This window comes from Phocoena sinus, chromosome 1, assembly GCF_008692025.1.
Source record: "Phocoena sinus isolate mPhoSin1 chromosome 1, mPhoSin1.pri, whole genome shotgun sequence".
NCBI classification, from domain to species: domain Eukaryota; kingdom Metazoa; phylum Chordata; class Mammalia; order Artiodactyla; family Phocoenidae; genus Phocoena; species Phocoena sinus.
Window position 1 is genome coordinate 20,208,087 of NC_045763.1, and position 24,735 is coordinate 20,232,821.

Genomic DNA, 24,735 nt, shown 5'->3' on the forward strand with positions numbered 1-24,735 from the left:
AATTTTTCTGAGGCCCAGAGATGTCAAGTCAGTTGCCCAAGATCACACAGCTGGGAAGGGATGAAGCTGGGATAACCAAACCCATAAGGTCAAATGGTCTGGAAGGTGGTGTCTGGTTACAGCTCTGCCCTGAGCTGCTGTGTGACTTTGGAGGATCCTCGGTACTAATTTCTCCATCTGCCTTTTCTTCTCTCAGAGATGCTCTGAGATAAAAGCACTTCAGAGCTTGCTACACAGCGCGGTCGCAGGGAATTTTTTTGAATACCAGTTTCCAGGTCAGACTGCACCCTCAGCTCTTCTTTAAAAACAAACAAAACGTTAACATTTTTAAACATACCTCGTTTTCTAACGAGGAACCCTGTCCGGTAGACTGCTTCAGTGAACCGTGTCAGGCCATTCGTCACAGTGAACCTCATCCAGCGCTCGACCACAGCAAACATTCTCCATCCGGCTGTGGCAGGAAAGCGTGGCATCTGTTTGGGAAGAGTGGAGGAAGCCATTAGTTCCACCAGGGCCCTGACGTCTGCAGCTGTCCATCTTATTCCTCTGACAGTGTTTTCCTTGGATAGCTGGCCACTGCTCTGAGTGATATGTTTTCTCCGAGGCCAAGAGGCCTTGTAAAGTGTTTGGAAATCCCTGAGAAAGCGCTGTGGGCATTTCCACCAGTCGTTTATTCATTCAACAGCCATTTGTTCTTGCCTTCTCAGCACCTGGCCTGGGGATGGATGGTACGGCTCCTGGGAAGAGTCCGAGCCAGCACTGCCCTTTGAGATTCACAGGCAAAGATGTACGGTGCAGTGCGAACAGTGCCACGACGGAGCGCCTGCAGCAGAGCAGGGCAGGCTTGCAGAGGAGGGAGTGGTCAGCTCTGCTTGTGGCCCTGGAACATTTGAGAGGAGACACAATGCTCTTGCATCAGCAGACACTGCAGGGTGTTTAGGGAGCTGCTAGTGGTCTGCTCTGGGTAGAGCATTGCATGCAAAGAGAGCAGGAGGGAGGTGAGACTAGAGAGGTTGCCAAGGCCTGGACCGCAGGCACCCTGCATACTGTGCCCAGGACTTTGAACTTGGAGAACAGGAGGCTTTGAGGGCTTTTTCTAAGGGCAGTGACATGGTCAGACCTGATCACCTTTTATTAATCAGCCTCTAGTAAGAGCATTCTGTTGGGTTCCAAGAATAGTTTGTAAAAAATATCTTTAGTCCTTCTGGAGGCACCAAGAAACCTTTTTCTGGAAACACTCAGCCCCTCAGCACAACTTTATGTGATCCAGGAAATAACCATCACGGAAAGATTCAGGGAAAATATTCCTATTGGAAAACAAACAAACAGATAACCCAGACCTGATAAAAATGGAGAGGTCCTAATCCCTAAAAAGATTTTATGCAGCCAGAAGACCTGATGTGGTTTTAAACAATGTACTTTGGGGTAGTGGGGATATCGCTTTAGTTCATCTTTATAGAAACCCATGTGGCAGAACATTCCAGCTGCTACTGCTGCATAACAAATTACTCCAAAACTTACTGGCTTAAAACAATTATTTTATTATGCTCACAGATCCAGGGGGCTAGGAATTCAGAAAGGTCACAGTGGGGACAGCTTCTCTGCCAGGATATATGGGCCCTGACCTGGGAAGGCTTGACGGCTGAGGGTGACTTGACAGCTGGAAACTTCTGGAAGCTTTTTCATTCACATGTCTGGAATTGTTGCAGACTGTTGGCTGGAACCGCAAATGGGTTATCAGTCAGAAAACATACGTATGGCTTCTCCATCTATTCTCTCCTTGTGGGCTACCTTGGGCTTCCTCACAGTATGGCGGCTGGTCCCAAGAGCCGGCATTCCAAGAGACAGGAAGTAGAAACTGCCTGTTTCTTAAGGTCTGGGCCTGGGAACTAGCAAATCATCCATTTTGCTTTATTTTGTTATTCCAGGTAGTCACAAATCTCCACCCAGGTTCAAGGAGAGGAGTGTGGAAAGAGGTCCTCTTGTGGGATGGGATATCCTGTGGCATCCATCTTTGGGAACTGTGACCTGCCCCACAGCCATATTGGTTTCTTTGGAAGCTGAGAAAAACACTTGTGTTGTTTTCTTTACAGATTAAGAAAAGTCTCTGTGGATTATATCCTCAAATTAAATCCAACCATTAGTATTTGGCTCTGGGGATACTGTGGTAATAGGCTACGCCTTGGGTGATTTTTGTTTCTATCTAAACGTTCTTCCTGGAGCTTATGTTTTCCAGCCTGACCCATTTCTCTTTGCTAATATAATGTCACATAAAAACCTCATCATCATTAACATGGCAGAGTCAGGAGAGGGGATACAAACCACAGTCCAGCAGGGCAGGGTGGTTCCTGGCCAGGCAGCCCCCAGGGGAGGAGGTTATAAGAGCCTGGGGTCCATTCCCTTGTAGAGCCTGACACGCGTGACAGCTCTGTGCAGGGCACTGGTATGGACACACTCAGCCACCCTGGCCGATGTGGCCACAGCCTGCTGGGAGGGTCTCCTCTGTCTATGGGCACCAACCCCTAGAGCAGACAGTTGAGCTGCGCTGGTCACCTGGGTGGTCACGGAAGATACCCGGGCAGTAGGCTCAGTCTGTTCACCTGACACGTTGACCTTAATGCCTCTGGGTGCCAGACTATAGCCAGGCACTGAGAGATATGAATGAGCCACGGTCCCCTCGAAGCCTTCCCTGCCCAGGAGGAGGGGGCCCTTTATTCCCAAATACTTGTCGTGTACCTGTGATGGGCAGGAAAGTGTTCTAGGCAGTGGAGGGCAGCAGTGCACAAAACAGAGCTCTCCCCACCCGGAGTTTTATGCTCCATCAGGAAGACAGTAAATAGGGAAGCAGACCCATGTGTAACGTTGCTAGGAATAAAGGCACTGGGGAAAAATAAAGAGGGAACAGGAAGGGCGATGGGGGTGCTATTTCAGCAGAGCGATCGCAAGTGCCAAGGCCAAGACTCTAAGGCTTGGAGGGCGCCAGCAGCCGCAAGGAACTGGAGTGGAGGGAGAGAAGCCAGGCAGGGAGAGGAGGCCAGGGCCAGGTCACAGCCTCCGAGGCAAGGGGGAGCCCTGGGAGGGTTTTGAGCAGAGGAACGGCATGATAGGACTTGCATTTCTGAAGGCGGTAGCCCAGAGGAGGTGAGGAGTGAGTGGCAGCTGGAACCCTTGTGAAAACAGAGCCGCCAGGATTTGCTGTGGGACCAGATGTGGGGGCGAGAGACGCAAAGTCAAGGGCTTGGGGCCACAGCTCTTGGGAGGAGGGGGCTGGCATTCGCCGAGGTGGGAAGACTGTGGGAGGGGCAGGTTTGGAGGGAGGCGCAGGATTTGCTTTCAGACGAGTTAAAGGTGAGATGTGTGTGGACCTCCGAAATGTGAGTAAGGAGTTATTGGAGAGCGAGTCTGGGCTCCCGAGGTCAAGGTCCTGGCTGGAAATTTAAATCTGGGAACCATCAGCATGTGGATGGTATTTAAGCTGTGAGACCAGATTGAATCACTAAAGGAAGGAAGGTGGACAGAGAAGAGGCCCAAGGATGGAGCCCCAGGCACCCCGGTCTTTAGAGGCCTGGTGATGAGGAAGAATCAGCAAATGAAACTGGGAAGGAGCACCCACAGGGTGAAAAGGAGAAGCACGAGGAAGAGCGGCGTCCTGAAGGCAGATCCAGCACAGAGTGAGCGTGGTGCCAAGGTGTCGGCGCAGGTGCCCGAGACGGGCCAGCTGGCCTCCTGCCCTCCAGCCTGCCCACCCCCACTGGCAGCCGTCTCTCGAGCGTGGAGACAACTCTGCTGCAGACTGCGCCCCTGCCATTTCGGAGGACGGGGCAGTAAATTGACGAACCCTTTAGAGTGATGAGAAAGCAGCACGTGTCGTGGCGATGGGGGTACACAGAGTACAGGCATGGGAGGTGGACCGTGAAGGGCTGGGGAAGACTTCTCGGGGAGGGTGAGACTTCATGCAGGCTGTGGGGTGAGGATCACAGTGGCTTCCTGGGTGAGGAGGCACTGGGCAGGCTCTGGACCCCTCATGAGCAGGTGGAATGGGGAAGGCAACTCCTAGCAAAGTTTGTAGAAGAGTCACAAAAGTCGGGGAGTGTGCTGAAGCTGCAGGGAATAGGGAGGGGCCCATTAGGGTTGGGAGCTCTGGCCTTTGGGGCTGCTTGGAGACAAGGCAGGGAAGGGGTGTGAGAGAAGCATGAGCCTCAAGGATCTCGTGGTCTAGTCAGGGGGCGAGACAGAGCCCCACAGTGCAGGGCGGGAATGGAGGGTGCCTGAGTCGGAAGCCCAAGAAAGTGCTTCGGGAGCTCTCTGGGCAGGAGGAGGTTGTCTGGGTGCAATCAGGGAAGGCTGCCAGTGGGAGGTGACCTTGAAGAAGGTGTAGGCTTTGCCCAGAGGCACAGAAAAGCTTTCTTGTCAGAGGAGACCACACATGCAAAGGTAGGAAGGCCAGAGGATGCAGCCTGTGTCCAGGAAGCAGAGCTTGATGCGAGATATTAGCCAGATCCTTTGGATTCAGACCCAAAAGACTTTACGCGCGCGCGCGCACACACACACACACACACACACACACACAGGCACGCACGCACAACTCTTTATTGTATGGTTGTACTGTGAAGCCACTGCAGGTTCCTGAGCTGGGGATGGACACAGTGGATCTGGTTTTCGGGAGACAGATCAAGCGACAAGATACAGGGTGAATCAGAGGGGAAGGAAGGGGTCCAGGAGGTAGGTAGACCCTTTTGGAGGCAGGTGTACACCCAGGTCAGGGGTGGGAAGCAGCAGACACAGGTGGGACCCATATGACACTTTTCCTTTAAGTTGGGTCAAGGCTCTTGCAAGCCGCGTCTTGTGCCTACACTGCCCAACAGGGTGGTGAGAGGCCAGTAATACAGGAGTGTCACAAGGCTCCAGTGACCCCAGAAGACTTTGTGGTGGGGCTGCCCAGGGCCAGCTGGGGACAAGGAGGGCCACACTTCTGTTTGTGGGGACCAGCTCATGTGTACCCAACACCATGCCAACTCCTTTCCATCCACCACCCCCACTTAACCCTCCCAGCAGCCTTACGAGGTTGGTCCTACTGTAATCTCCATTTTTTCAGATGAGAAAAATGAGGCTCAGTGAGGTACGGTGACTTGCCCTGCACATAGCTAATACATAGCGGAGCCAGGATTTGAACCCACATCTCCCTGGCCAGGCCAGTGTTTCAAGGTGAGCTAAGGGACCCCAGAAATAAGAACAATGAACTGATTTGTCAAGCACTTACACCGTGCCAGGCATGTACAGATGTCTTTATCAGGTGTCTTTAGGCTGGGCAGTATATGATACCTTTGTCCCAGCTCAGGAACCTTCAGTGGCTCCGTAGTACCCCAGCCCAGTGGTCTTCACCTCATTTTACAGATGAGAACTTTGACACTTAGAGCAGATGGGTTGCTGGCCCAGGCTGGGATGTGAACCCAGAGCTGTGTTCTTTTAACAGAAGAACACAGGAAGGGGAGCCAGCAGGGGCCTTTGCGAACAGCAACAGTTCAGAGCTAGAGCCGGGAGGGTGGGCCACCCAGGAGAGTGGGCTGCCCAGGCCCAGGGAAGCTTCCAAGCTGGCCACCTGACTCTTTGTGGCCCACTGGCTCTTTACATACAAGTTGTGGGCCTGCTGACTGAATAGGCGGCTGTCTTTTTCCCTGGGGAGCTGCCCCAGGTCGGCTGTGGGTGCAGATAGAGTTGAATTCGGGATAGGGCCTTCTCTCCTGCCTGGCCTGGCCGCCAGGTAACCTCTGGCCTGAAACGGAAAGCTTTCCAGTAAGTGCCTTGCTGGCCTGCAGCCCAGCTGTGTGGTAGGTGGGAGCGGAGAGGCAGGAGGACTTGGACACCCGAGAGCAGGGGCAGAACCTTGCCAACAAATCTTTTAGCGAGTTGCCTCCTCAGCCGGCTGCCTCGGGCGTGTTCGGGAAGGACAGCCGGTCACGAGGAGCCCTGGCTGCCCTCCCGGCCCAGCCAAGGCCCTGGGGCCTCGGGACTCAGGGTTGGCCCAGGAGACGGAGGGCCTGTGGGGTGAAAACACCAGGCAGCCCGGGGCAGGATCCAGAAATCGGGTACTCTGGGCTGCCTCTCCCTTGACCTTGAAGGACACACAGCTTGGGCTTCTCTTCTCTTCACGTCAGAGCAGCCTCCTGCCCCCGCAGGGGAGGGGGACTTAGCAAGCAGATCCGAAATTGTTTTCCCAGGGAATTGAGAGGCCCTCTTGTGGAAAACACACTACACGTGGCCCGGCCTGGGGCTCCATTCCTCCCTTGGGCTAATCTTGGGCGGGACCTCTCTGGGGTCCTCATCTATGAAATCTAGGGGTGAGGCAGCGCATCTCAAAAATCCCTCCAGGCCCTTAAGAAGTCAGGTGGAGGCCCTGTGGTTAACAGGGAGGGACCCTGGCATCAGAGCCAGGAGTGTGGACCCCAGACCCGTGCCCTTTGGCCTGGGCATGTCTCAGTCCCTCTCTGGTCATGTGTGGCCCATCTGGGTCCCAAGGCCTGAGCACCTCAGGAGGGTAAAGAGTTGCCACGAACCGTGCTCAGCCTTGGACACCTACAGGGGAAGCAGCCAGGATAAACCAGAAAAAGACCAACTTGGTTTGGCTTTGAGTGTTTTCCTACTAATCCTTAAGTGTAGGAGGGGTTGACATTCTGGAAATTCACTTCAACTCAAAAGCCGAAGCCGTCCCAGGACACATGTCTCTGGATTGGGAAACGCCTGCATCCCCCAGCCCTCCCCTCCCTCCACTCTTCCTTGCAAACCCTCCCTTCTGGAAATGTGTCTTTAACCTCCAGACTTAACTTTCTCTCAACTTCTCCCGGATCTCCCTCCCATCCTTTTCCAAGCCGTGCCCTTTATCTGACCTTGCCCAGCCTAGAGAGGTGGTTAAGTGTTTGAGTTTCACAAGGATTCTCTGCCTGCGGAGTCAACACAAGTGAGCAGTTAAGGAAGCACTAACGAAGGAGATTAGACGCTAGCTCTGAATGCAGGAGTGCCCGCAAAGCCGTACTTCAGACTCGAGTGGGGCTCAGCACCTGTCAGGGAGCTCTAGTGTCCGCTGGGGGAAGGTGGAGGCTGTGAGTCTCAGTGCTTTGAGCCTCTGCAAGGAGGACATGGAAGGAACAATTACTCTTCTGAAGTTACCCTCTAGTCCCGAAAGGAAATTGCTGCTGCCTGCGATGACTAGAGTTGTAAGGAGTTGATGGGAGGCCACCACCTCTTCCAGGAAGCCCCCCAGATGGCCCCAGGCACATCTCTTTCTCCCTCATTTCTTCCTTTACCATCCTCTAGAAGGCAGGCTCTGGTTGTCCCATGTGGGAGGTTCTTCCTCATCGCTCTGCTGTCCAGTCTGTGATGTGGAAAACTGCACAATTTTCTCAGCCTTTACTCCCGGGACAAGAGTCTAAGGCCCCAGTGGCAGGGGCCAGGCCTCAAAGCTCACGCTTTGTGTACCCACTGGCCTAGAGCAAGAGTGGCCACGGAATCTTTGGTTTGTGCACTTGTTTAGTTTCTTTGTCCAAACTGTCTTTCCGTTTTTTTTTTTTTAAACAGAAATAAATTTCTGGTTATAAAAATAATCCATGGGGCTTCCCTGGTGGCGCAGTGGTTGAGAGTCCGCCTGCCGATGCAGCGGACACGGGTTCGTGCCCCGGTCCGGGAAGATCCCACGTGCCGCAGAGCGGCTGGGCCCGTGAGCCATGGCCGCTGAGCCTGCGCATCCGGAGGCTGTGCTCCACAACGGGAGAGGCCACAACAGTGAGAGGCCCACGTACCGCAAAAAAAAAAAAAAAATCCATGAGCTGAAGAAATCAAAAAGCACCTGTGATCCCAGCACTCAGCAGTAACCACTGAATCACCTCCTGCCAGACTTGATTCTGTTCAGGCTCAGCCACATTGGCAAACAGTAAAGAAATTATATTGTGCTTTTTTTTTTTTTTTTGCAATCTACTTTTTTTTACCTTAACAGATCCCATGCGTATCTCCCCAACTAACATAGGTCCTTCTCAGTTGTGTGAATGTCTGCATAGTGTCCTGTTTTATACATGAGCCACAATTTGTATAACTACTCTCCTATTATTGGACTTGGAGGGTTTTTTCCCAACTTTTACCTATTATATATGATACGGCAATAAATACCTTCCTGGGTAAATATTTATGAACATCTTTTTGTTCTTAGAATAAAATAAAGAATGGCATTGAAGCGTCAGCGGACTGGCACATTTGTTAAGATTTTGTGGACCAAATGCCGGTTCACCCGCCCACCCGCCACCCCCAGCATGACAGAGAAGTGGTGGGCGCCCAGCTGGCCCTGATGGTTGACTTGCTGGCAGACGTAAGAGTGGACCAAGGTCTGGGAAGCAGCTCATCCCTTGAACTCAGTCTCTCCAACCACCCCCCCGCCCCGCCACACTCTCTCTGCTGCCCTGAGGAAGAAGCAGCCCATGGGGGGACTCTGGGTCCTGGACGTGCCTTCAAAGGCTGGTGGCCCTGGAGTCTCCCTGGATCGTGCCTGGGAGCCTGCCCAGGCATTTCGAGGAGGCCCGGGGAATGGTGGCTTGTGTGACTGGGGTGGAAAGGACGAGATTGACCCATCCTCTGTGCCTGCAGGAGGCCTCAGTGGGGCAACGGTCATTGATTCCCTCGACACCCTCTACCTCATGGAGCTGAAGGAGGAGTTCCAGGAGGCCAAGGCCTGGGTGGAAGAGAGCTTCCACCTGAACGTGGTGAGTCAAAGACCTCCAGGGTATTAGAGCCAGAAGGGGCCCGAGAGGTCAGTGACTCGCTCCTCCCAGGCTGCCCAGCAGAGCATTCTTGGAAGCAGGGTTCCATGCACCCTGTGCCAAGGCCCCTCTCCTCAGACCAGCCTCGAGGTGGGGGATGTCCCCCCAGCCCTGGCCGGCCCATGAGTATTTACCAGCCGGAACTCCCTGGGGTGGAAGACAGCCATTCTTGCCCTCCCTAGGGTGCCAGGCACATTGCTCCCACCCAGGAAGCCCCTTCTGGGACTGACTCTGTCAGACAGAACAGCAGCAACAGGGGAAGCGACTCTGGGAAGGGAGAAGTGGTTATCTGTTTGGAGCTGCCCTAACCTAGAGGTCCCCATCCACCCCCGTGCTGCCCTCTTGAGAGTGAGAGGGGCAGGGGGAGCTGTCCGGCTTGAGGCCATGACCAGGCTTGGGGCCCTCTTGGTTTCTACCCTTGCAGGCATCCCTGGTCGGGGACCAGGGCCTTGGGGCGGGGATGCACATGTATACGGATGGTACAAAAGCCTTAAATACCAGATGCCTCTCCCACTGATCTCTCAGCCCAGACTAAAGTAACAGATCCATCCTGGAGGTCTCAGCTCCCCACAGGGAGAGGCTGTTTAGGTGGTTTGGGGGAGCAAGACATGGAGACAGATGGGTAGGGGGAAGGGTCACATCAAAACACACTGTTGGGCTCCATCTAGGGCTCCACAAGTGACAGATCCTGCTATGAACCGGGACAGCTCCTGGCAGAATGGAGGCCTCTGCTCCTGGAGAGGCCCATGTCAGAGCAGAGCAGGGCAGAGAGACAAAGTGGGGCAAGTCCGGGAAGGCAACGCTACAGGAGAGCCTCTGGCTCAGCTCGCAGCCTGGGGAAAGTCATTTAACCTTCCTGGGCCTTACTTTCCCAACCGAAAGATGGTACAATGATAGTGCCTAGTTCACAGGCTTGTGAGGACTGACCACCACGGAGGGCTGTGAAAAGCATTTTATGACACTATGAAGTCCAATACAGATAAAGCGGTGCCATCATCACTGTGATGACTTTGAGGCTTGTTATGACTTCTAGTCCGTGTGAGGCGACTAAGTTCAGAATCCTCCCATTTCCTACGGTATCAGAGGCAGGAGAAGGAAGGAGTGTCTCCATAGCCCACCTTGACCCCTCCGCAGATGGTGGGTAGAGAGCGGGCCTCAGGCAGCTGCCTGAGGAGCCAGGTGGTGGCAGGGCTGGGCAAGCCTAGGGACATTCACACAGGCTGGGACAGATTGGGAGTGTCCCTGGAACAAAGCAAGATGGGGTCTCTCCACCTCTCTGAGCCTGGGCTTTCTCACCTGAAAAGTGGGAATGATGCCTTCACCAAGGACTGTAAGGCAAAAGAGACTGGCTGTGCAGGTGTTCTGTTAATGGAAAAGCTCTCCCAGATAAAAAGATGACCACTGCTGTCATCAGTAACAAAAGACCGTGACGTGGGAAGTATGCCAAGGGGAGCCCTCGCGGGGCAGGGAGTTTATAACAGGCACCTTTATGAAGCCATGCCCAGCACTGGGAAGGCACTGGGCAGGCATCTCTCCTGCCCCACTCAGGATCTCATATCCACCCTGCTCGGGATGAAGAAACTCAGGCAGGGAAAAGCTAAATATCTTGCCCGAAGTTCGAAAGCCAAGTGAGTGACTCAGGTGGGATTTTAACCCAGACCTGGTCCCCGGCACGATGCCTCAGTACCCCTGCTTTGCAGTCCACACTTCAGAAAGAAAACAACAGTGATTAAGGCAAGTGTGGGTGTGCCCTGAGGGCTACAGAGCTGAGGCTGAGAAACTGCTGGTTGCCTACTAGGATCTGCCTGGCACCCCTCCTTTCCGCCTCAGAACCTCCTGTGAGAACCTTCCACTTGCCCTGTCACCCCAAAGAAGGACCACACCGTCCTCCTGCTAAGCCAGGGGGCTCTCTCGGGGAGGAGGGGGCCAGACAGGAGGAGGATTTGCCTCTCCTCAGGCTAAGCTTCAGCCAGCAGCTCCCCACACAAGTTCCTGAGCTCCTTGGAGAGTAGCCAGGCCTAACTTTGCTCTGATGGCCTCCAGCAAAGGCTGGGGAAGGAAGCCAAGCCCAGTGTTTATTTGGAAGTCTGTAAATGTTCAGTAGCTGCCCGCCAAGCAGGTGCTGATCCCTCTCACCTTTTGCTCTGAAAACCACCACGAAAGGTAGCCTGGCCCGCTGGGCAAGGGCTTGGAGCCCGGCACAGGTGTGGCCAGGTCAGTGGCGCAGGGGCAGTGGCAGGTGTGACCTGTCTCAAGGGCCTGGCTGCCTCAGAAAGCCCTGTGGGCGTCTCACGAATGTCCCCACTGCCCCCACTGTCTTTCTGCCCCGCAGAGTGGAGAAGCATCCTTGTTCGAAGTGAACATCCGGTACATCGGAGGACTTCTCTCGGCCTTCTACCTGACGGGAGAGGAGGTAAGTTGGCCTTTCAGAGCCCCTGGACCATCCAGGCTGGAAAGGGCTTAGGAGAACATCCCACCCCCTCATTTTACCAATGAGGAAACAGGGATTCAAGGGGATCTGAATCCCACCTCCATGGTGCCACCCACAGATTCTTCCTTCAATTTTGCTGCCCAGGGGAGCACAGTTGCTAGTAAATTCTCCAAGGGCAGCAGTTGGGGCTGCACCATCCTCACAGCTCCCCGTAGGGCACCTGCGATACCTGCGCTCCGTCCGGGCTTGTGCTGCTGCTGGACTGGTTTTCCCACATGTTGGTTCTCAGGACTGATAAAGCCAAGACCGTTGTTTCACCATTTCCTCCTCGAGCCCTTTGGCCTTGGCCTGCTCCACAGCCATCCCCTTGCCCTCTGCTCCCGGGCCAGACACCAGCCAAACTCCAGCTCCAGGTCTCAAGGGGGCGACCGGGGAGGTGGGCAGCCACTGCCGGCCACTCGGCCCAGGCGAACTGCGTTGGCTTCCAGAAGGAGGGCCGTGAAGGGCGGCGAGAATGCAGAGCCCTGGGCACAGAGTCAGAAAACCTGCGTCTCATCCCTACGCGGCACCTGCCTGTGGCCTTGAGCAAGTCCCTTCTCCCGCCCCTAGACCTCATACCTTCCCCACAGTGGGGTGGTCCTAACCCCCAGGGGTCAGAGAGCTCTTGTGAAATGGGACGAGTGGGAAAGGGTTTGGCCCCAGGGCTGAAGGGCTCCAAAGCCCATGTTCTCTGCACTGCAAGGAATCCTGAGAACACAGAAATGGGAGACTTCATCCCTTGTGAGCGCCTGGGAAAGCACAGCCTGAGGATGTGGGGGGAGGCTGGCAGAATCCCCAGCGCATGGGGCACCCGTCAGTTGTGTGGCCCCTACGCAGAGCGGCTGCACTACTCGGCACAGCCGCGGCTCTGTCCGCTTGGAGACATAATTATCCTGCCCCCTGCTGGTGGGGAGCCTCTGCCGCTGCTGTCAGAGAAAGCCCTGCCGCTTCCCTTCCAGCAAGTGGCGCGGATGGGCGGAGGCCACGCGGGCGGAGGCAGCGGGCGGCGAGCACTTGATCTCTCCGGCCGCTCAGGGCCCCTCTCCATCAAGCCTAATCTCCTCAGCAGAGATTACCGCTTGTACCAATTTGTCCCCAAAAGATTGTCCATGGGAAACCTGCGCGCCACCCAAGGCCTGAATTTCATTTGAAAACCCCAGGACAGGAAAATGATGTGGAGCAGAAAAAGGCGCCGTGCTCTGCACGGGCACCGCCCAGCCTCCCGTCCAGGATGGGGGTGGAGCCGTGCAGCTCAGGGCTCACAGGGGTGGGTGTGGGGCCAGCGATTTCTGGGGGGGCAGACCAGGCAGTGGGGTGTGGTAGGAGTACCTGTATCCAGAAGGCCCAAGGGGAGCCCGAGTGGCTCAGAACCCCTGGGCAGGCAGGCTTCCGGGTTGTGGGCGCAGCCCCGTCCTCCAGCCACGCCTCCCTGACCCCTCCGTGCCCAAAACCTCCCCGCGCAGAGACTGGCGTACATGCAGCTGCGGAGACTGAGATTTAGGAAAGGGAGCCAGTGCGGGTCGCACAGGCTCCTGTGTCTTTCCACGGTGGGTCTGGGTTCTAGACCTTGTTCAACCTGGCCCAGCATCACTGCTTATCACCAGGACTCGGCCACACCAGACTGAGGCCTCCATCCTCTCTCCATCCTCCATCTCGCATACAGGGGGTGCCTGTGGAGTGGGTCTTTCCCATGGTGCTTGTGGAATGAACGGTGAAGGAGATCCCACACCCCTTCCTGGGCTGAGGCCTTTCTTGCTTCAGAGGGAACCTGCAGGAGGTGGATCCTCTGCTGGGTAGGGCGGGAGGTGGGGGGTCCCACAGAGACTCTGCTTCCACGAGAATAACAGGAACAACCACAGGTGACATTTGCAAAGCACTTTACAGTTTTTATAGCATATTCATTAATGTACATCCTCTCATCTGATTTCTAGAAGACCCTTTTGAAGAAGCCAGGGCACACGTCACTGTTCCTTTGTGCAGATGAGGCTCAGAGACAGTACCTGGCTCACGCAGGGTCACACAGCTGCTAAGTGGGGAGATCTGAACCTGGGCTCTGACTCCCAGTCAAGAGCCCTTTCCACTCTCAGGATGTAATTTTTGCTGGTGGCCACCGCCCATTGCGTGCCATGGCTGTCTGAGGCCATCTCTCTCTGTGTTGGTGAGGTGGCTTGGTGTCCTGGAAAAGAGCCACTTAATAGCTCCATAACCTTGGACAACTTGCTTCTCTGAGACTCAGTTTTGTTTTCCTCAAAGTGGGTCAACACCTTCCCCACAAGCCTGTTGCAAGGATCAAAAGTGACGTAGATAAGACACATCATTTCCAAATGATAGGGAGGACAGGTGTTCTGTTCCGCATGGTACCACTCCTGTCCAGTCACACCTGCAGCATACTCCCTGGGATGGTTGAGGCCCTGCCATGCCAGCCTGCATCAGGGCCTTCCAAAGAAGGAGACGTGGTTTGCTGGCAGAGAGGAGCATTTCAGAGGAGTTAGCTTGGCGTCCTCAGGCAGAGGGCAGCCTGGAGCCCCAGCCTTGGGTCAGGTTCCCGTGGGTTCCTGCGTTCCTTCGTGCCTCTGTGCTCAGCCTCCCCGGGGGGCAAATGAAGAGATCAGGACCTTCAAACGAGAGCCCCTTTTTGTTGCTAAACCAGTGGCTTCTGGGGTGACTCGAGGCTTTGGAATTTGAATTCTAGACAAGCTCCCTCAGGATTCTGCTGTGGCTGCCCCAGTGCCCACTTCTAGGACCCACTGTCACACTGGACGTTATCATCTTCTGTCACCCATCACTACCAGGCCCCAGGTGCAATTCTTCCCTCTCCCTCCCACCCTCCCTCCTTCCTAAACAAGAACTACACCCGCCCCACAGAGGCCTCCAATCCACAGCCCAGGTAGTGTTCACAAACTCCTCCCCACTGCGGTCCCCAAACAGCTGCCTCAGAACCTTTAACTTGCACATGTTAGAAGGAGAGACCTCAAGAAGACTTCATTTTGCAACAACACGCAGGCAGTCAGCACACTGAGTCTCCCTGGAGCCCCAGAAGTGAAAGGAAACGCTTGTTGTCCCATCAGGAGTGGTTGCTTAGGGACTTGCTTCTCAGCTTTTCAAAAATAAATAATGTTATTGTGGGTTTGCTTTTTTTTTTTTTTTCCTTTTTTGCGGTACGTGGGCCTCTCACTGTTGTGGCCTCTCCTGTTGCGGAGCACAGGCTCCGGACGTGCAGGCTCAGCGGCCATGGCTCACGGGCCCAGCCGCTCCGCGGCATGTGGGATCCTCCCGGACCGGGGCACGAACCCGTGTCCCCTGCATCGGCAGGCGGACTCTCAACCACTGCGCCACCAGGGAAGCCCTGTGGGTTTGCTTTAATTGTAAGAATAGCACAGAAAATAGAGTTAAGCCAAAAGAAGAAAATAAAAATCCCCCACGAGCCTAGTCCTCCGAGAAGACCGTGGTTAATAGTTCAGTGTCTTCCCAACCTTTCCTCAGGTATCCATTTGTATATAATTTTTACAAAAGTTGAATTACACCATTGTGAAATGTTTTCTCTGAATGGATTATAAACCGTTTTTTGCTATGAAATAAACTTCTCCAACATCACTTCAGTGGCTGCATGGTATTCCATTGCATGGATAAGCCATCATTTCACCACTTCCCTGTGGCTTGATATTTAGAGTATTTCCAGTTTTTCTATACTATTCTAAACAACACTGGAATAAATAGCCATAAAGTTAAGTCTTTGCAGCATCCTTGATGATTTATTCCCTTAGAATAAATTCCTAGGAGCCAGAAGGTCACAGATGCTTTTGAATTAACCAGAAGAAGAGTTTGAGGAGCTTAGAGCCTCGTGCAAGGGCCCTGACACCTGGGACCTCCCTGTGGCTCCCCGACCATCACATCACCGGTTTAGCCATTCACCTTTGCCGCTGTAAGATAGGGACAATGGGCAGAATCCGAATGTCAGCGAGGAAAGGCCCTTCCCCTGGGTTTACAGGTGTGAAGGTAGAGGTTTGCTGAGAAGCAAACGGAAGCCAGGCTGGGAAGCAAGGCCGGGAGCTCCCCATCCCATGCTCGTTACACTCTATCCGAATGTGTTTCTCACGCACTCAGCTTGGGGTGCACTGGCCCCGCCGTGCAGGCAGGCACTGACCATTGGTGACCCGCTGCCCTGACCTCTCCGTGTTCCCAGCACAGCATAATCACTGAGCCTTCATCCTAGTCCTGGGCCTGCAGTAAGGGCTTTACAACTATTATCTAATTTTCATTCCTCCAGCAACCCTCTGAGGAAGGCAGTATTGCCCTGGATTTATAAACGAGAGAGGAAATTGAGCCAGGAATTCATGGACTCAGGTTCACGTCCAGGCCTGACTGACCCCAGAGCCTAATGCACCTCCCACTCTGGGCCCAGCAGCCTTGGCAGGTTTATCCGCCAGGATTCACAGTGCCCTTTTACCCTTCCTTGCAGGTGTTCCGAATAAAGGCCATCAAGCTGGGGGAGAAACTCCTGCCGGCCTTCGATACCCCCACGGGAATCCCAAAAGGCGTGGTGAACTTCAAAAGGTAGGATGCCGTCTGGTTTCCCACTTGTGGCTTAGGCTGCATCTGCGTGGAAACTGAGACACAGGGTGGGATGAATGCCACCGCAGGAATCACGGGGGTCAGTGGCACAGTGATACCTAGCCTCAGCCAGGGGCTCTCCTGAGCTGGCGTTGGTCACTAAACCTGGTTCTCGGGTTTAGGCCACGCAAGACCTGATCTTTCTGGCATGGAGATGGGGCCGCCGTTCCTCTGTGATCATCTCGTAACACTGCCGTGACTCACAGCCCCGCCGCTGTGCCCCAACTGCCCTCCCTTCCCAGCTGGGATCCCGGGCTGGGAGGCACATCACACCTCCCACCACAAGCAGGAACCCAAAGCTGCTGGGGAGTCAGGACCCTGGGCAGAGGGACCCTGGTTTGCTGACCCCTCAGCCCCTGTCAGGGCTGGGTCTCAGGAGCCCAGAGGGGCTGTCAGAACCCAGAGGGGCTTCTGGGAGCATCAAGCCCATGGAGGCTCAGATTCCGAGGAGGAAAAACCCTGGCCGAGGTCATATAAGCCAGTAACGGACCATCCGGGACATGAGCCCAGGACTTCCAACTCCATTTTCAATAATATTTATTGTGATTCCTCCCTGTAAAAATAAATCCTCATTGCAAAAAAAATGTGGATTATACCAGAAGTGTTGGATAAGACCCAGAAAATCACCTGTGACTCCACTAGTCAAGAAACCACTGGTATGTTTCTTTCTACCGACTGTTTTAAAACATTAGTTTTTATTGGCCACTTGCATCGTTTCCCCTCCTGATAGGTTGCGTAGTTTGGCGTGTGAACTAGAGTCTTTCTGGACTTTCACCAGGTCACAGAGCCGGAGTAGAAGGGACCCGGGGTGACACAGCTAGAGCAGGTGGGGCCCGGGCCGCAGCTCCGTCCCGCTCCAAAGCCCCCCGGGGACTTACCTACCCCGCTGCTTCCCTCTGTGAGGGTGGGAGCCAGATGTGGCACTGAGACCCAGAGGGGAAAGGACGGGCTCAAAGTCAGGGGAATAGTGGCCAGCCGGCTTTAGGACCCACTGAGGAGCATGAATCTTGCTCCTGGAGACCCCAGTGCACCCCACTGTCTTGCCTTCCCTCGCTCTCTTCCTCCCCTGGGCTGCCATTTCTCACCATTTCCCTCGCTATCAGAGCCCAGCTCAGATGCCACCTTCTCCAGAAGCCACAAGTGTCCTTGCCTCTCCTGGCCTCCAGGCGCTTTATCTGCTTCCTGTGGCCCTTGTCCCACTCAGTCTTCACGTTCCCCCATCGGCCCCGGAGCTTTTGAGGGCAGGATCCATGTCCCCGTCTTTCTTTATTCATTCCTTCAACAAATGCTCACGTGAGGCAGTGTGTGCAGTGCGAGAGACCGACCCTGATGACTGCTGTCCGTACCATTTACCGAGCGATCACTCTGCACCTGGCACATGCTAAGGGTTTCGCTCAACGCCTCAGAGCACTCTCCTCGCAGCAGGCCTTTAGGGTGGGTATTTATATTACGCCCGTTGCCCAAGGTCTTCTAGCTCACAGGCAATGGGGCCAGGTTTTAACCCATTTTGTTACAGATCAAAAGCTCTGCTCCCAATACCCACCTGGCCCTCCCTCAGGCAGGAGCCCCGCCACCCCCTTGCGACGCATGGAGCAGACCTGGAGACCTGGTAGAAGGCCCGTGCCGGTCCCCAGGCACCCAGGGAGCCCTCTGGGTCCATTCTTGAGACCATCCTACAACCTGAGCCCGGGGGGAGGGCTGTAATATGTCCATCACACTGGACTTTCTGTTCCATCTCCTGAAGCGATTTCTTATCTCAGGGATCTCAGTCCAACAGGGGAGGGGAGGCAGGGGCCCTGGGCTCAGGTGGAGTGCCCAAGGCCCCCCTTACTTCCTGGGGAGGTCACACCCTCTAGGGCCTTGTAAAGAAGGGAGGACTCGGCCTGCTCAGCATCTTCACCTTCTTCATCTTCATCTCTGTGGTCAGAAAGGATTCCTGGGGTGTGATGTCACTTAAATCTCACTGCAGGCCAGGAAGGGGCCCTCAGGGCCCATCAAACCCCCAACTCGGTGCCAGGGTTCACTCCTCAGACCCTGACACTTTGATCCCTGCTCAGATTCCTTTCCCACCAACACTGATCTTGGAGAAACACGGCCAGACGTCTTGGAGCCAAGACACAAACACCCCGTCTTTCTGGATCCCTGTCCCGGGTCCAGCTTCTCAGGCCTCACTTAGCTCAGGCACCCCTCCCTCCTCCACGCATTGGCACCCCCTGACTCCAAGCAAGCCCCACAAGCTGCAGCCCTGGTTGCCTACCTTACCCGTGTCCTGCAGAGCCCGGACCTGATCCCCCGCAGATCCTGACATTTCTGATTAAGAAAGCGCGTTTATTTTTAGGCTGTTTGCATGTTGCCAGTGCTGTATACATATGTATGTGTATGCATATTTCCTGGCAACACCTCCCTCTCATTTTCTGGGTAAGAGAGTCTATTGCTAAAAATGCCTCCGCATTCCACCAGGGAAAACGTCGGATGTATACAGCCCGCGTGGCGCTGAGTGTTCCCTTTGGAGAGGGCCTGCTGGTGGGAGCTGGGTCCACACTGCTGCCCCTGGTCAGTGCAGGGCTGGCTGTGAGCAGCTCGGACATGGGCCCTAGTGTGGGGGGGTGGGCAGTAATTAGGCCCTGTCCCCAAACTGCCCGTTGAGGAGGACCCTGAAGGGAGGTGGTCCCCAAGTGAGTGTGACCGCTCCCCCTCCCTGGTGGCAGGCCTGGGAGGCGGAGGCAGGGGCAGCCATGACCCATGACCTGCAGGACCACTGAACTCTGGGAGCGGGGAGGTGGCCAGTCCAAGGGCCTCTGCAGCTGAATCAATCTCACTGGCTCTCTCACACACCCAGCCTCACACACACCTATGCACCCTACTGCCACTCACCCAAATCACGAGGACTCAGATACGCAGGCTCACCTTTGTCACACGCACTCTCCCACCTCTATATGTGTGCCCAGGTTCACACACAAAGATGCGTTTACATGTGCACGTTTCTGCTACACACTTACATACACATCGTAATAATTGTGCACGTTTTTGAATGTTCACTGTGTCCCAGGCACAATGACGTGGGTTCTCTCTTTTCAGCACACAACAACCACGTGGGCCCCATTTTAACAGTGAAGAAACAGACTCAGAGAGGTGAGGTAACTTACCCAGGTCACACAGCAACAAAGCAAAGTTAGAATTAGAATCGTGGTCTGTCTGGCTCCAGAGTTAACGATTTCACCATACACATGTGTGCACACACAGGCACACACATGTAGAAGCTTCCACCAGGCTGGGGAGGGGCATTGTGGAGCAGCCCCTCCCACCAGGGGAGAGTCCACTTGGAGACTTAAAAGGCAAGGAGGGGAGCAGAGGGCAGAGCTTCCATCAGCCCATTGCCTCATGAGGCTGATCAGAAGACCTCCTGGTCTCTGGATGCTGCCCAGAACAGATGCATTTGGGGCACAAAGTACCTAGGATTTGGATTTGATATCAGCTCTACCAGCACTGTCACTTACTGTGTGACCTTGGAAAAGTGTCTTCCGCTCTCTGAGTCTGAGTATCCTGACCTATGAAATAAGAATCTTGGTATCTACCTCTAAAGTTAGATGTGAAGGTAAAATAAGATACCGCTGCTGCCTGGCACATTAGGAACTTAACTCTAACAAACAACACATAATTTAGATGTGCGTCATTACATAATGGTAACAATGACAGTCGTCATATGCATAACTTATATCTCACAATGGCTCTATGAGGTGTGGGTACTGTCATTTAACAGATGAGGAGACTGGGGTCTAGAAGAATTCACTGACCCTTCACTGACCCTCCTGAGGTCTCCTAAGCTGGGAACTGGGGGAGCCAGCATTTGAAGCCAGGCAGGAGAGAAGAAGGTGCCTGGCCTACCGCCCGCCTCTGCCCAGGGCGGCTGGACCACAGGAGGCCCACTTGGGAGGGTGAGCATTGAGAGGGAGGGGAGAGGAGGGAGAGGCTCCTGTGGGGGAAAATGAGAACAAAAGATGGCTGGTGGCTGGGGTTTTTTTTTTACCTTGAGTTTCTCTGCGAGGGCAGGAAGCATCAATTATTCAGGAAGCCCTCTGTGGGTACCTGCAGCTCCCACTGAGATCACAGGCTGGAGAGAGAGGTCTCTCGGCGTGGGGGGAAGAGGGACAGAGAGGGGTCAGCTTCCCCTTCCCTCGAGGTGGATATGGGGCCGTCTCGGGGACCCCTTAGGGAAGTGCCCTCTGAGGTTTGAATCCTGCCTCCACCCCCTACCAGCTCTGAGCTTCTGAAAGCAACTCACTTCCCTTTCTGAGCCTATTTCCTCAGGGTTTAACGATGCTTTGCCTTGTGGGCTCTAAATGAGGTCATGATGCAAACGCCGGCCCCAGTGCCTGCATCTGGAAGCTGTTTGATTTACTATCTAGGAGCCAAGTCTCCCCTCTCTGTGCAACCCATCCCTCCCCACCTGCCCCCAAGTCAGGAAGATACCCAAGGAAGCAGGGATGTTTACTGAGATCACCTGCTCCAGAAGATCCTAAGACTCAATTCCATCTGTTTCCGGAAGCTGGAAGAGTTTCCTGACTTTCCTGAAACCACATCAGAGAGGAGAAGAGCAGCCTTAGGGGAGCCCCAGCCCAGCCCAGATAAAGCGGTGCCCCTCAGCTGGCAAACTGTGACCTCCCAGACCCACGCCTGCCTTCCTAGGTCCTGTCCCTGGGAGACAGAGGGATGACAGAGGCCAGTCCCCAGGGAGCCAGAGCTACCACAGCAAGGAAGCAGAGGGGCTTCCAGAGGCTCCGGCAGAGCCAGCCCCCCGGCCTGCCACACACTGACTGCACCTTGGAGGCCCTACGGATAGGGGGCGCTCACTCCACCCTGCTCTGTGCCCACCCACTGTCACCCCGCAACCTCCCTGCAGAGGGAGGTTGACCCTTGTCTCCCTGGTTGTCCTAAATGTCCCACAGGAAAGAGCGTCATGACACGTGAGGGCTCAGATCAGGGAGAGGAAGCAGCTTACCCAAGGTCACCCCCATCCTGCATCTTCCTCTTCTCTCTCAACCCCCGCAAAGCCCTAGGAGCGGAGACTGGGACTCATTAACCTCACTCAGTCTGACGGATACAGAAACTAAGGAACACGGGAAGGAATGGTTTGCCCAAGACCTCGCTGCTAACAGACTCGAACCTGTGCCTCCTGGCTGCAGGTCCCAGGGAGATTTTAAGTGACAGCTGCTGGAAAGGCAGCGTCCTGGCCTCTTATGTAATGAGACGACAGGCCAGCAGCTGCACGGTGACTGGGACAAGCTCTGGCGTCAGAGCCGCCTTGGGTCCCCACTGTTCCATTTACTGTGTGATCTCGGGCAGTGATTTCACTGTCCTGTGCCTTGTTTTCCTCATCTGTGAAAGGGGCAGATGGGAGGATTACCCGAGGCCCTGCCCCTGCACTCTTCCTCCGTGAAAGCACCCAGTACTTTCAAGGAAGGGGAGGGAGCGGTTAGTTGACAGCCTTCTCCGACGGGGTCGCAGGGTCATGCTGGTGATCCATCTAAGGTGTTCGTGAGACACGTACATGCTCAGCGAGTGAGGAGACCTTTGCTCCGAGAGCCCCTGCTGCTTTCATTCCCGACCTTGGACCTCCCAGGGTCCAGCAGCCCCAGGTGTGTGCTCTTAGCAGGGCCACCCGCCCTTCAGGTGTGGGTTCCACGAAGTTCCAGGGGCCATTGTGTGTCCGTGAGCAGCACTGGCTGGGGGGGAGGGGCCAGATGGGATCCCTGCTCTCTTCATCTGCCCCCTTCGGACCCCAGCCATGCACCATATACCCTCCACAAGCAGCAACAATGATTATGAGCCATTGATAAGTGGATAGAAATAGTGTTCTGTGGCGGGGGGTGGTCTTTGTGGCCCCTGACGGCATTATCGGTGTCACCTGTAAATTTAGCATCACGTGTGTGCCAGGTCTTGGCCACCAAAGCAGCTCTGCTAATATTCTTCTGGAGCCTACACGTCTTGCAGAAGCTGCTTGACCATAGAAACAAAGAATATTGCCTGTCAGACAGGCCTGGGTGACCCTCGGCAAGTTTCTCACCAGCCTCAGTGTCCTTATCAGCTAAATGGGGCTGAGAATAGTACCGACCCCCAGGGAGGGTTAACTGGGATTGCACGGCGAAGCTCCTAGTCCAGTGCCTGGCAATGGGGCAGAGGAGCCAGCTCTGCTGGCAGAGGGTGACCGAGGCTGCTTCTGTCTTTCAGCGGCTCCAACAGGAGCTGGGGCTGGGCCGTGGCAGGGGGCAGCAGCATCCTGGCGGAGTTTGGATCCCTGCATCTGGAGTTCTTACACCTCACCCAGCTCTCTGGCAACCAGGTCTTCGCAGAAAAGGCAAGTCTTCTCCCCTGCTCCCTCTTCTCCACACGGAGAGCGAAGGGTGGGCACTCGGCCCGTGACGGGGAAATGGACCGCGGGCCAGCTGGAGGGTGTGTGGGGAGCCCGAAGGCCTCCAGCCACTGCCAGCATAGCACATAGTTGCCTCATCGTAACCGATGCCAGGCGCCAGGGAGGTGAGTGCAGGGAGTCAGCAGCATTCTACAGAGGGCGCGGCAGAGACATAGCTGCCAGCGAGAAGGTTTTCCCTGGTACATGCGCGCCTGCTGGCAACCACACACGTGTGAAATCCGGAGAAAGTGCAACAACGGAAATCCAGGCACCAGATTGCGTTGGCAGGAATTGGCCACCCGGCACAAAAGTCCCCTTTCCAGAGACATTTAACTTCTTCGAGTGAGATCTGCCTGCCTTTCCCCTTCCAGATGCCCGTCTAGTGCATGCTGTCAGCAGGCTGGCAAAGCAGTTTCATTCCACGGCAGAGGCTCACCTCTGTTCCTTCTCGTCGTTACCAGGCTGGCGAAGGCCACAAGGGGCTCAGAGCGCTAGCACCCAGGCCTTCGTCCATCCTGACAGCTGCCCATCCCTGCCCCCCTGTGAAGCCCTCCAGAAGGAGCGGTTCCTCGGTGTCACAGCCCTTGGCAGTCCTTCTGTCTGCAAGTGTCTCCGTAGGTCTAACCCTCAACCCGAGGAAGAGAAGTGGACACACACCACCCTCAGATGGTGCTTGCCCCTTCCTGAGTCCTGCCCCTATAGGGAGATGAAGCCCTGGCCTCCAGGAAGAAGGAGACCCCCACTCCCAAAGCCTTCTCTTCCCCCCAAATGTTAGTCTCTCGGAACACCAAGGGAGCTGGGAGGTCACAGAGTCACACCTCTACCCAGTGGCTCTCAGTCTTTTGTCGGCCGAGCAGCCCCAAAGCATCATCTAGCATGCTGGTGAAGAAGCAGATTTCTGAGTGTCGCCCCAGGCCCAGGAGTCTGCATTTGAAATAAGCCCCCATGTGCTCTTTGATGCCAGGCTTAGGACCACTGCTTGCTCAGTTGTGGGAATCCACCCGAGCTTTCTTGAGAAGCTCAAAGAAGAGCTTTCAACCCCTTGGTTGCTCCCTCTGCACTGGGGCTCACTACCAGCCTCAAACAGCCCCTCATGTTGTCAGACCTCCCTCCAGAAGCTTTTCCTTATGTTGAGAGGACTCTGCCTCCCTGGGATACCCCACCTCAAGAGCTCATGGAACAAGTTCAATCCCACTTCCGATGGGTCTTCTCCTCTGGTCTTTTTTCCTGCCTCCAGGCCCTGCCTGCCCCCAGCCCCTCTATTTCCACTGCTCTTGAGCCAGACCCCTCTAGGAACACCACGGCCGGCTCAGAGCGGAGTGAGACGAGCAGCTTGCTCTAGTTCCTGCTAGTCTGGAGATACCACTGCCTGAGCACCTACGATGTGCTGGGTACCGTATAGTAGCTCTGATTTCCCCACCAACCCTATGAGGTGTATCTTCTGTCATCCCCATTTTGCAGAGGAGGAAACTGAGACTCAGAGAGGTTAAATCACTTGTCCTGGGTCATCCAGATGGTAAGTGATAAAGCCGAGACTCAAACCCAGGACTTTCTGGCTCTGAAACCCATGCTCTTCAAGACCAGATCAGTTCAGCAGGCTTCCGGATTTTTCTCAAGCGTCCATCCACCTCATTGTCTCTCTGTGTCTCTTTACATTTACATTCTCCAGCTACTTTCATCCGCCAGTCATTGCCTCCCACAGAGGCGATTATTGGCAGTCAACAAATTGGCCCAAATTCTAGAAGCGCCCGCACCCTCCGGGGGAGCTAATTTAGCCCGTTTCACTGCTCACCACAAGGACAGTCGAGAATAACTCAGGTACAAGCACATTCCTGTCCGCCATAATGGGCTCCGTTAACATAAATGGATATGAGACCTGATGTGGCAAAGCAAAGTGCTGTCCCCCGGAAAGAAAGGTCTGACAGCTAAAAGGCTGCTTTCCCTGCTCCTTACCTTGTAGATAAATCTGCGAGCCTGCTACAGCTCCATCCCCGAGGGCCTTTCTGTCCTGCAGAGTCTGTGCTGGGAGGATTTCGTGTACCGCCAGACAGCAGACCCTGATGGATCAAGCCTTCCTGAATCCCGCATTGTACCCTTTGTAGCCCAAAAGGTTGCAGATCCAGCCTCCTGATCCAGCGGGTGTGGCCTCTGCTACTCGCTGCTGCGTGGTCCCTGCCCTGATCCATGTTGGAGCCGGGGCTGCTCCCTGTGGTCAGAGGGGCCTGACTCACGTCCTGGCTCTGCCACTTACAAACCCCGTGACCATGGGCAAGTGACTGACGCTCTCTGAGATCCGGCTTTCTCGTCTGTTAGACTGAGATAATAATACCGTATAGGTTGTTATGAGGGTTGGAGATAATGTATCTAATGGGTCTGGCTCACAGCAACTGAGAAACGTTGACAGCGTTGTAGCGTTGTAGCTGTTGTTAATAAAACCCCAAGAT

At 54.9% G+C, this 24,735-nt stretch overlaps 1 protein-coding gene across 1 annotated transcript in view; it reads left to right on the plus strand.

The window, feature by feature from the left end:
• Positions 1-24,735, plus strand: part of MAN1C1 (mannosidase alpha class 1C member 1) — a 131,690-nt gene that overhangs the window by 89,414 nt on the left and 17,541 nt on the right. The window contains exons 3-6 of the mRNA XM_032622089.1: positions 8,629-8,744; positions 11,134-11,214; positions 15,731-15,825; positions 22,111-22,237. Of these exons, the coding sequence (XP_032477980.1) occupies positions 8,629-8,744; positions 11,134-11,214; positions 15,731-15,825; positions 22,111-22,237 (419 nt within the window). The remainder of the gene's footprint in view (positions 1-8,628; positions 8,745-11,133; positions 11,215-15,730; positions 15,826-22,110; positions 22,238-24,735) is intronic.